Raw genomic sequence first — 13129 nt, forward strand, 5'->3', positions numbered from 1 at the left:
CTGCACAAGTAGAAACCCGCCTATGCAATGCTGTTATCTATGTGTATAAATACTCCTGTTCTAGACAAAATAAACTGGAAGTCTCTGTGAACAGCATATGTGTCAGTGTGTGTGTTCATTTAGACTCTCCAGGCGCCTGAATACCCTGTGGTAAACCACACTTTCTAGCTCATAGCAGCACAGAACTAAGAGATAAGAGAAATAAAAGGCTGTAAGGCTGACGGAGGACTGAAAGACATAATCAGAGATTTCTTGCCTCTAACAATATTCTTACAACTTTTTATTTTTATTTTTGTTTTTATGCAATTGGGTCTTCATAGAATTAAAAATGTGCCTATTTGCATACATTACTTAAAACCAAAAATCTGGTCCTTTGGCGATGTTAGAAATAAAATGTTCATTTCATTGTGACTCTCCAAAGAAAGACTTTTACAGAACAGGTTATTGGAAAATCATTTATTTATTTATATATTTTATTTCATTTATATAATTTATATATATATTTATATATATAATTTTCAATATACTTTCATGTCAATAAAATTTCAGTATAAGGTCTAACATAAATCCAACCATGTGGATTAACATTTGGAGAAATTCTTCTGTAATATGTTTCTGATTAATGATAAGGATGAACGTTTAAAGTTTCTTGTCTGTGGGCCATTTTTTGTTCTGAAATATGATAATGATAATGAGTCTTTATTGATCACATATACGTTACAGTACAGTGAAATTCTTTTCTTCGCATACTCATGTCAGGAAGCTGGGGTCAGAAAAAAAATTATTTAGAAATTTTTTAAAAAAAGGAATTGGTTTATTGTCTGCACTCTAGTCAGTGTGGTTTATAAGGTTTATAAAGGAAATGGATTGGCACCCTGTCCAGGGTGTACCCCGCCTTGTGCCCGATGCTCCTTGGGATAGGCTCCAGGTTCCCCGTGAACCTGAAAAGGATCATCGGTATAGAAGATGGATGGATGGATGGATAAAGGAAATGGACATATATTTCATAATGGCACATAAATGTATTATACATCGGGATGCAAGATTAAGGGTTATATGACATTATGAAGTGGGTGGAGCTTAAATGCATCTTCAAAGTTACCAAATTTTAGATAATGTGGTGTTTGAAAATGAGCATACAAAAACAGTTGAGCTGTTGATTGTTTTATTGCTATTATTCAAGAGTAGAACATGTTAATGCATGCAATTTATCCACAAATCTGAAAATAGTTCACTAAAATTGCTGCTTCTACCCATAGTGTTCAATCTATTGTATCATGTATTGTGATACATTGTGTGTTGTATGGTATATGTGTGTGTGTGTGTGTGTGTGTGTGTGTGTGTGTGTGTTGTATAGTGTGTTGCATAGTGTGTGTATGTTCATGCAGAGATGAGCAGCTCCATCAGTGCTCCTACAGAGTGCATCCTGTAGAAGACGGTGAGCGGCTGGCCGAGATTCACCAACACGAACCACACCGAGAAACCAAAGAACTGCTTCCCCACGCCGCTCTCGAACTGAGGGTGTGCTCCGAACGCCGGGATCACCCACAGCTACATACAGAGAGAGAGAGAGAGAGAGAGAGAGAGAGAGAGAGAGTTATAATAGTTTACAATATAATAGTCCTAATAAAAGAATTCATATAACCATTGCATTTTGTTCTCTCTCTCTCTCACCATAATGTTGGAGAGGATGAGGAAAGCACAGATCTCCTGGATGACCCTCTTACTCCAGCGATGACCGTCATGTTTGGGATACAAGAACAATTTTCCTCGGCCTGTACTCTCCCCATTCCTCACCATCTGCTTCACACAGACACATTCACACTGACTTCATTCACACCAACACACCATGATACAGTGTAGAAACACTTCATTCTGTTTAATAAATGCTAAATGAAATATCTGATGTGTGGTGGTCTGGAAATGCAGTGTAACAGTGAGACAGTGTTACTTCCAAAGAATGAAACCTTTTCTGTAGTGTTAAAGCCACCTAGTGGTGTCATGGATTATAGATTGTTACTTTATTCTCTCTCTCTCTCTCTCTCTCTCTCTCTCTCTCTCTCTCTCTCTCTCCCTATTACATTTCAGGCTTGTAATTTCCCTATTACAATCACAGGCTACACTTACATCCAACCTCACACAAATTCACAACTGAGACATGACACAAGTGACATCAACTGAGCAAAAAAAAACAAAACACTACTTGCTCTGTGTAAACATGAAACTGACCTTATGGACGACCTCCACCTCAGCCCCCTCAGCGTCCACCTCGGCGTCCACCTCGGCGTCCTCACCGCCCACCTCGTTCTTGATGGAGTATGTGTGTGGCTGTGTGTGAGTGTGTAAGTGAGAGTGCAGACCCTGGATGATGAAGATGTTCTGTAGTATGAGCTCCAACAGGCTGAGTAGTGAGTATGCGAGGTGTAAATTTCCCAGAACCCCTCCAGATCCGAGAGCCAAAGCCGCCACCAAGGAGAAGTACGAGAGAGAGAGCTGCCCAAGTCCGGCGCCCAGTAGCAGCAGTACGTCCAAATTGCGTGTTGGGTTTTTAGCCGCACCTCCTTCACCTTTAGCCTTGCCACCTTGATGTTGGCTATGGCCTCTACTCTCTTTCCAGCGGTACACTAGTGTTCCCACCAGTGAGCACAGAACCATCACAGGCATCACGCAAATGTGAAAGTAGTAAAACATCAAAAAAGCATCCAGCCGTTTCTTCTTCTGCCCCACCCACACCTGGTACAGAAGGAAAACCACAATGCCGGAGATCAGCACCATCACGCCCAGGATCAGCCCGAGCAGGACACCACCACGACGCACAATCCGCAGTGTGATCTTCTGGGCGTGGCCGGAGTGGGTTCCGATCACATGACGCCCCACGTTCTTCCACATGACATAAAGCATGCAGCCAGCCAGCAGGCTGAACTCCATATTGAACGGGTATAGGACCTCGTAGCCTTTACGCAGAGCGAAGCACACTGGCCTTCTGCACTCACACTCCATCACATTCTTCATGCCTTCATCTGAAAAACATTTGAATAAAAAAAGTGCCAAAAAAATTGAACAAATCACATCACATCACACATAATATTAATAATAATCTTAGGCAGAACACCACAACATCACCCTACATTCACACAAGTGAGTAACAGGTTGCTCGTGCTGCTTGTAGTTTGTGTCTTGTAGGCATCGGGCATACATTGAAAGAAATGTTGGTCCAAAAGTACCATACGATTGGTCAGAAAAATCATTTGAGCCATGTGGGGTTTTTTTCCCCATTGTAATACACCAGAAGCTTATGGTTACATCTTATCCCATCATATACAACCTCTCATTAAATGAGTATAGAGACTTTATGAAGGACCACAAAGCTGGGAAGGAAGTAGCAGAGATTGTTCAGTTGTACAGTACAGCATTGTGTAATTGTACAGTTAACTCACTTTGCTAATGTTATCTGAGAATCACACTAGTACGAAGCCTGGCACGCAACATTTCAATCAAACAACCGATTCTGCGTTATTTAATTCCTGTTTAACTAGCCAGCTTTAGATGTTATATACACTGAAAAAAATAAATGAATAAAAGTTGACTTAACTTAAAATTTCAAGGCAACTTTTGAGTTTACTCAACTTTTAACTAAAGTGGTCACGTAACTCAATTTTTAACCTTGAGTTGGGTAAACTCAAAAAAGTTCTGCAGCAAGTTGTCTTGAAACTTGAAGTTAAGCCAGCTTTTTTTTTTTTTAACAGTGTAGCTAATACAGCTACTTCTCTTTCATCAGAACTTAAGAGACACACTCAAGAGACAAACTAAAAGTGACACGAGCGACTTGACGCCTGATTCAAAGCCCCACCCCTAAGATAATAAACATAGCACTGTTTTAATACATTTTACCAAAATATATTTTAATTAGCATACATACTCTGAATCCTCACAAAGTCCACTGACCATATAACACCGTCCCTCACTCATCTCCACTGGCTTCCTGTCCAACGAGTTCACTATAAAATTCTACTGCTCAGGTTTAAAGCCATTCATAACCTGACTCTCTCCTACATTTCAGATCTTCCCCATCCTGATACCCAGCATGTTCTCTCCGATCCTCCTCAGCTGCTCTCCTCACTGTTCCAGCTTTTAAACTCAGTACCCAAACACTGGAACTCACTCCCACGTCATATCCATCAGCTGGACTCCATTTCACACTTCAAATCCCAGATTTAAAAACAATTGTTTAAATTAGCTTGTTCATTATAATTAACTCACACTGCTTTATCTAGTTTAATTTTGTGTATTTATTTTAACTAGGCTGCTCTTTTCATATGCTGTTTTCTTGTGGTACTGTAAGGTGTCCTTCAGCGTTATGAAAGGCACCAACAAATAAAATGTATTATTATTATTATTGATATTTATAATAATAATAATAATAATAATAATAATAATAATAATCCATTCAAGACCAAAAAAAGTTGACATACTTTTGCATTTTTGAGCGAAAAGTCTGCAGAAATGTGATACGTTTTGTTATGACAAAAATGTAAAACTTTGTCTCTTTGTTGAGAATGTAGGTAACAATCTAATGAATATTAATGAGGTCTGAAGAATATTAATGACTAGTCAGCAATTAATTTTTTTAAAGTATAAAAGTGTTTGGGTTTTTTTGTTCAATTAAATGAGATGTGTTTAGGTACATTCATACTTAAAAATAATCAGATAAGAACTTTAAATCTTCTACCTTTCATCACGATTTGATGTTTTATTTTATAATATTATTCTGTCCTGTCGAAGGGTTTTGCGTAGGAACATGGCACTACGGTAAATAAGGGCTCAGTAATCTTCCATGAGAACGTTAGACTTGTTTGTGTTTATATAGGGCTTACAGGACTTTTGGTAATTCTGTATTTCACAAACAACTTAATCCCGTTTAAGTCTTTGGCTTAACTGGGTTCAATTCAAATCAGTTCTCTACTGTGTTTATTCTGAAAAACAAATGTTTTAAAATAAAAACAATGCATGATGAATTAGCAGTGTTCAGGGTCATATATCATTAAAAGAAAATGTTCCTGTAGCAAGGTTTTATTCCTCTTATTCCACAGCAATTTATCATTATATATTTTTTATATATTAATGAATGACATTACTTCCTACTTTATATCCTGTTCTCACTTATTTTATAGCAGCTATAACAGTCATTCCCTCACCAGCACCTCTTTATTCTCTCTCTTCAAGTTACTAAGACAAAAATATCTTGTCATGTTACAGAGAAACCGCGAAGCGTAAACTCCTCTGTCCTGAAGATATTGTAAACAAAGTTACAGCTTAACCTCGGACTGCTTCCTCAAATAAAATGTCTCCTTACAAAAACTTCACCATATCAACAATTACACCTTTAATTTATCTGTTTATTACTAACGGAGCATCTGCTGTACACATCCCTGTGAATGAGCTGTTACTATAGAAACGATAACATCAGAATGGGGGCATTAATATAAACCTGTTCTGCTGTTATAGAAAGTCAATCAACACCTTCTGACCAATCACAATCCAGAACCGATCAGCAGTGTGGTGTAAAACTATAATGTATAACGTACTGGTCTTCACTCTGCTGATGGTCTTGTTGTACTCTCTCTCCAGTGCTATCTCCATCTGGATGGTATCTTCTGTTACTGCACTCAGCCATAACAGGACGTCTGTGCACAGGGTTATCATTAGTCCAGACCTACAAAACACACACACACACACACACACACACACACACACACACCAAGATGTCTGCATTACAGTGAAGACAGGATGTAAATGCAGAATCTTCTTTTTAATTTTTTTTAAACCATTAATACAGAAGGCACTTCCTGAGAGATCCATAATTAATATCCCAAAACAGGCAATCTCATGAATCGAAAAACTAGCAACAAGACCTCCAGTACTCCGTTATCCAGATTTCCACTTAACACATGCTTCCTCTCAAGCCACTACATCTTTTCCAACTGGAACTTATTCATGCATCCATTTCCTGTACTGCTTATCCTACACAGGTTCATGAGGAGCCTGGAGCCTATCCCAGGGGACTCGAGGCACAAGGCAGGGGACACCCTGGATGAGGTACCAACCCATCGCAAGGCACAATCGCACACACATTCACACACCCGTTAACTGGAATTTATGTAATGTGTAAAACAATACTGAATGAAAACAAGGACATAGCACCATTCTTTTTTATTCCAGGTTGTATATGTCGTTATTGTATCTCATACATCACCTTGAAAGCATGGTAATAAGTAAACAGTTGAAGGTCGACACGGTCATATTACAGATTGGCGTTAATCCATTTGATTTTGTTAATATGTTCCAATACATATATGGTGCATGAAATATGTCAAATTTAGACTTTGAAATGGCAAAATTCACATCCAGAAGTATTCCTTGAACTTTACCATAATGTGTAATGTTAACCTGGACTGAAATGGATTCATTTGGGCAAAAAACACATAAAAGTAGTCATTGCATAAGTATTCAGCTCTCTAAATAAGGTCTGGTGTAACCAGGTCCCATCGGAAGTCACGTGTAAATAGTTAAATGGAGTCAACCTATGTGTTGCCTATGTGTCACATGACCTCAGTATAAATACACCTGCAACTGGGAAAACCCAGAGTGTGTTAGAGAGCATGCATAAACACGGTATGGGTGAGGCTATCAGCTGAGCACACCATTCACATTGAGCTCCCTGAGTATCCCTGTATATTTACATTTACCTTTACATTTATTCACTTAGCAGACGCTTTTATCCAAAGCGACTAACAAATGAGAAAAATACAAGCAAAGTGATATATCAAGCAGAGAACAATACAAGAAGTGCTACCATACAAGATCCGTTAATTGAGTTCCAGAAGAAGCAAAGTGCACAGAGTAGAGGTGGAAAGTGCAAATTTTTTTATTATTTTTTTCTTCTTTTATTATGGGTTGGTTAGGTGTTCACGGAAGAGGTGGGTCTTTAGCTGTGTTTTGAAGATGGTGAGAGATTCTGTGGTCCGGATTGAGGTTGGAAGTTCATTCCACCACTGAGGAACAGTTAGTGTGAAGGTTCTGGAAAGGGACCTTGCACCACGCTGAGTGGGAACTGCTAAGCGTCGGTCGCTAATCGATCGCAGATTCTGTGAGGGAACGTAGGCCTTCAGGAGAGAGTTGAGGTAGGGGGCGCTGTTCCTGACAAGGTCTTGTAGGTGAGCATCAAAGCCTTGAATTTGATGCAGGCAGCTACAGGAAGCCAGTGGAGGGAGATGAAGAGGGGTGTGACATGGATATCTACAGCAGACGCTGCTGGACCAAGGCCAGGAACATAGTGAAGGACCTCATCCATCCGAACAATGGACTCTTCTCTCTGTTGTGATCAGGGAAGTGCTAGTGCTCCCTGAAGGCTAATACAGAGAGAATGAGAAGGAGCTTCTTCCCACAGGACATTCAGGCTCTCAACCAGGACAAAACCAAGGACTAGAGTTGGGACTTGCTTACACAACACCCACACCACCTCTATTACAATACAAATACATCTTCTATTCATTCATCTTCACTAACCACTTTATCCTGTATTTATGTCCTGTATTTATAAATATTTATTATATACGTGGGCGATTTCAAAACAACTACCTCAGCCTTATATTGCACAAAACAACTGCACATATCTGCACTTTATACCAATTATAATCAGGCTGTCGCTACCACCCACCTTTATACCCTTGATATACATGATATTTTTATACTGTTTTAAATACTTTTCCTTTTGCTAAGTGTATACTAGTACATTTCGGTCTATGTAAATTCTGTTTTATGTCCTAGAGAGTCATAAAAAAAATCATTTCACTATGTGTGGTACTGGGTATGGTTGTGTGCGTGACAAATAAAATCTGAATTTCAATTTGAAATTTGAGCGACATTAAAAGACGGTACAGTCACGAGTTTGCCTAGAGGAGAACGTCCACCAAACATCAGTGAGAGGGTGAAGAGTGGGTTAGTCAGAAAAACAACCAAGAGGACTAGAGGAACTGTGAAGGAGCTGAAGAGATTTAAAGCTCAGATGGGAGAAGCTGTTCACAGGACAACCACAGAGCTGGACTTTATGGAAGAGTGGCAAGCCATATATGGAGTTTGCCACTGTGAAGCATGGTGGTGACAGCATCAATTAGAGCATTACCCGTGGTCTCCTGGTTGCTTCTCAGATTAATGCCCGCCTTACCCAGTACACTTTAACATTATGGGATATTTTGTGTAGATTCATGACATATAATTCCAAATAAGTCCATTTCCAGGTTGCTACACTACAAAATGTGAACAAGAAACACGTAAAAGGGGGTGAAAAGTTTACGCTTTGTGATTTCTCTGCAAAATAGCAAGCTACAATTTCTGTCTTATTAAGTTCAAGAGGGAGGGAAAAGGAGAGGCTGGTGATGGAATGACTGTTTATAACTGCTATAACGTAACTGACAACAGGAACTAATTCGTTTCAAGGACTGAAAAGCTAGAAGTTAGCATAGAGTTGGAGAAGGAGCAGGTACCTGGTGAAGACTTTGTGTTTGTGGATGCAGTCTTTGGAATGAGACCAGAGCAGGTAGGTCTGCAGGAGGAAGAGGACAAGGAGAACACTGAATACTCGTTTTATTATCCACTACAAAATAGTTATCTAAACAAATAAAAATGGGCAAATTTATCTACTATTTCTTATTATGAGGAATATTATGAGAATAAAACTCAACATGGTAAAATACTGAGTGACGGGGTGATGTGATCAAGCAGAGTTACTGGTACCACCATGAGCAGCACAGGTTTTATTCAGAATCCAGAATTCAACAGCGATTTGAGATCAATTAGAAACAAACTGCTAGAAACAATAATCATAGTAGGTGTAAAAAATCTTATATTTCTTTCTGTCATATATCTTATGTTTAAAAAGTTGCCTTTTTAAAATATTTTTAATTTGCAGTGTAGTAATGCCTGACAGGCTGGGGTATGCGAAGAAAACAATTCCACTGTGCTCTACTGTATATGTTACCAAAAAAGACTCATTAATGAATCTGCTCTATGGGATTACTGTTTAAATGTGAATAATATATATATTTTTTTTTAACATTCCACTGAGTGAAATATTGAGTAGTTTGTGGTTCAGATTTTTTTTTTTTTTTTTTTTTTACAGTTAAAAAGACAAAGATTGGACATTTTCACTTAGGGGTGTACTCACTTTTGTTGCCAGCGGTTTAGACATTAATGGCTGTGTGCTGAGTTATTTTGAGGGGACAGCAAATTTACACTGTTATACAAGCTGTACACTCACTACTTTACATTGTAGCAAAGTGTCATTTCTTCAGTGTTGTCACATGAAAAGATATAATCAAATATTTACAAAAATGTGAGGGGTGTACTCACTTTTGTGAGATACTGTATATATATATATATATATAAAATTGAATTACATTTATAATTAATAAACTTTACATTTATGGTGCAAGGGTAAAGTTTATTATAAAAGTTTTTTAGTTGCTCACCTGGAGGATGAGGAACGGAGCCTGGATGAAGGGTAGAAGCACTTTAGCTAATGGCTGACATTTTGTCATCATGACGTTGTACGCCATCATGAACACACACAGCAACAGACTGAATCCTGCAAACAGCATGAGCACCACTGAAACACACACACACACACACACACACACACACACACACACACACTTAAGATAATGCTGTATTGTAGTGCAAAGTCACACCCTATATTTCACGTTTATAGTACAGTTCATAATAAATTACTGATAACTGATAAATTGCTTCACATGCTATAGTTTTACTAGAAGAAGATTCCTAAAATGAACCTCTTTACACTTTTAAACGGAATATGCTAGCTAAAAACATCAGCAGCCATTTTATCTTGTAAATGAAATTGCAACGTATGAACACTTTCCAGTTGGAGTACCAGAACGTTTGTCTATTTTCCCGAATTCTCCCACATGATATGAACTGCAGATTACTTGACTTGTTGGAAATATGATATATTTGGAAATATTTGTTAATATCAAGACTCCACACAAACAGAGCTATTATTATTTATGGTAACATACTGTAGTGTCCTCTTTTTGTATGGCACAGATCAAGTCCATAGGTTAATCTTCCATGGACATAAGAAATACAGTTACGGTCAGAGGTTTACATACACTCACCATGAACATGAATGTCATGGCAATATTGGGCTTTCAATAATTTCTTTGAACTTTTCTTTTTTGGGGCAGAATGATTGTACAATATGCATCTTTAATTAAAAAAATAATAAAAATAAAAAAAACAAGAATTTGGTTCATATTGAGAAGTCCACTCCAAAAGCTTAATGTTAGCCTGCTTTATCCATTCCACAGCCAGCTATAATGTGTGTTTAGGGTCATTGTCCTGCTGGAACACCCGGTTGTGTACAAGTTTTAACCGTCTGGCTGATGGATTGAGATTATGCTGAATAATTCTGTGGTAGTCCTCCTTCTTTATTATTCCATCCATTTTGTGCAATGCACCAGGTCCACTGACAAGACAACAGCCCCAGAGCAAAATGCTACCCCCACCATGCTTAACAGTTGGTACAGTGTTCTTTACTCCTCCAAACACACCTCTGATCGCCAGTCTTTCACAGCCTTGGCACAGAGAAGCTGCCAGCTGTAGTCAAACATGATCACTAACAGGAAATTAAGAGGCCTTGGTCTTTTAAAGGACATTTTGGAACATTCAGCACCATTGAATTAATAATCTAAGTGTTTGTATGTATATTTTTGGTCCTGTAAGTATAATTTTGATCCTGTGTTGATTACAAAAAACTCAAATTAATTAAAACTTGTGAACCAAATTCTTGTTTTTTATTAAAGATGTATGTTGTACTGTCATTTTGCCCCAGAAAAAGAAAAGTTCAAATAAATTAATCAAAGTCCAATATTGCCATGACATTCATATCCATGATGTCATCTGTGTATGTAAACTTCCGACCGCAACTGTATGTGCAACAATTGTCAACACCAATATGTTAATAGTTCAGCCAATTTTTATTTGATTCCTTACTGCTTAACACCCTATAGAAAGACATGTATCCCACATATATGTACCACAGTTCAAATCAATCAGACCTACGGTTCATGAGGAGAAGATTGTTGTAGTTTTGGACAAATTTTCAATGTACTGGAAAATCTATCATGGTGGGTCCCAATGGCTTTTTTGTTCCCCATGAGAAATAAGGTATGTATACCAATTTTCAGACATTTTGGACTTCTAGGGCAGAGAGAAAATCATGTAGAATTTGGGTGTGGCCTGTAGCACCACCTATGGGCTCATTTGTGGTGTGGCAGTTATTCGTGGCCTGTAGTATCAATTTGCCAAATTTCAAAACTTTTTACCATTCAGATCTTGGGCACTTTAGGGAGATAAGAAGAATACTAACAATAACAATAAGTTTCCTCCTGACGAAGGAATCCTAAAAACTCCCTGAGATGACATGAAGGAATCAGACCGAAAAGGATCTCCTCCTCATCAGGGTGTGATTATAAATCATTACAGTGTACAGGTGTAGGATAGAAGAACCAGCTGCACTGAGTGTGTGTACAGGATGTTCAGTATGAGCAGACTGTAAATACAGGAACGTCTTTATGATTAGTTTCAGACCTCAGATGAAGATGTGAAAATTAATTGTCCCCTTTTTGTGTAACACATATACAATATACACAATACTAATGTTTCCGTTGTTAGGTGAGCTCTACATCATAGCCTTCGGTCATCTCGTTGCTAGCTGGCCTCGCATGGATCACAGGTTGCGTATGTATCAGGTATGAAAGTTCATTTTAATATTGAATTATTTCTCTCAGTTTCTACCTGTGATTAAAAGTACATCTGCCCGAATTGCTAGTAACATCAACAATCATCACAAAACAGAACCGAAGAAGCAGGTCGCGTTAGCTGCTTCTCTAATGTCACCTTTATTTGCATTAACGATCTGGTTAATGTTGGTTTTTATGTTACACCAGGTGTGTTTCTGTTTCACACAGTAGAGCTGTTTCTCCAAACTCCTCACTTCACTCAGCCTCAACTGTTACTTGTCCGAGTACCATTTCTTTGATTGTATAAAAAAAATAATAACATGACAGTATAACTCCTGTGATGTCCTCAATAAATTATATTTTGTGGCTTAATTAACTATTTTATGATTTTAATTAAGTGATGCCTGGAGGAACCCTGCTTTTTGCACTGGATTGTATTACATTTCATTTGTGGAACACTACACTTGTACACCTTGTACTTGGTGAATAAAACACTCTGGTTGTGTTTGTAATCAGTGACTGTAGTATGATTGATAAAATAACACACTGCAATGCTGTAGCTTCACACTGCCATATAAAAGGTCATTATCAGGAAAGGTGAGGGTTTATTGGAGAAGAAATAGTTACAGAGAAAGTGTGTGTGTGTGTGTGTGTGTGTGTGTGTGTGAGTGTGATTGTGAATGTGTGTGTGTGTGAGTGTGTGTGTGTGTGTGTGTGTATTTGCTTACCGGTGACTGTAGCGCCACCTGCATGGTGATCAGTGTGTGGAGGGGCTCCAGGCTGCCGTCGTGACCACAGCAGGTACCACAGCATCCACACCACACTGAACCCCATCAGCAGCAGCAGAAACACCTCTGGCTCGTTGTGTTGAAGTCCATCCGGGTTCAGAGTGTCTCCTCCGATCAGCGCGGCTCCCAGCAGCACCACGTTGATCCCAAAGAGTCCAGAAATGAGTCTGCGTCCGAAGGGAACCCACAGCAACAAGGCCTCTTCATCTCTGTTCACACCGTCCTCCGAGTCCTTCGTGCTGTTCAGGTCATTTTCCAAGCCCTTTAAATCCGAGTCCAGGTTTTTCAGCTCCAGTTCTTTAGTTTCTCTAGTTTCAGCCTGCATTCCTCCTTCGTGTGTGTACCTGTCTATCTGTATTTATGTTCATCCATGCGTATGTCAGTTCACGTACCTTTACCTTCTCAGTAGAGAGAAGAAAGGTAAAGTGTGTGTGTTGTGTGTGTGTTGTGTGTGTGTGTGTGTGTGTGTGTGTGTGTGTGTGTGTGTGTGTGTGGTGACTCAGACTGGGCGTGTCTGTGTGT

At 38.8% G+C, this 13129-nt stretch overlaps 1 protein-coding gene across 2 annotated transcripts; it reads right to left on the reverse strand.

The window, feature by feature from the left end:
* Positions 1 to 931: 931 nt before the first annotated feature.
* LOC128616848 (proton channel OTOP3-like) lies at positions 932 to 13081 on the reverse strand. 2 transcript variants are annotated; one of them, XM_053639691.1, is made up of 7 exons: positions 12548 to 13081; positions 9528 to 9664; positions 8544 to 8602; positions 5586 to 5713; positions 2230 to 3020; positions 1675 to 1800; positions 932 to 1551 (listed from the first exon to the last, which is right to left on the reverse strand). In XM_053639691.1, exons 1-7 carry the CDS (start codon positions 12930 to 12932, stop codon positions 1381 to 1383), a joined length of 1797 nt encoding a protein of 598 aa, XP_053495666.1. In that variant the 5' UTR covers positions 12933 to 13081; the 3' UTR covers positions 932 to 1380. The 2 variants fall into 2 exon arrangements, with proteins under 2 accessions (XP_053495666.1, XP_053495665.1); XM_053639690.1 differs by having other exon boundaries at positions 1675 to 1803.
* Positions 13082 to 13129: the final 48 nt, after the last annotated feature.

This window comes from Ictalurus furcatus, chromosome 13, assembly GCF_023375685.1.
Source record: "Ictalurus furcatus strain D&B chromosome 13, Billie_1.0, whole genome shotgun sequence".
In the NCBI taxonomy this organism is placed as follows: Eukaryota; Metazoa; Chordata; class Actinopteri; order Siluriformes; family Ictaluridae; genus Ictalurus; species Ictalurus furcatus.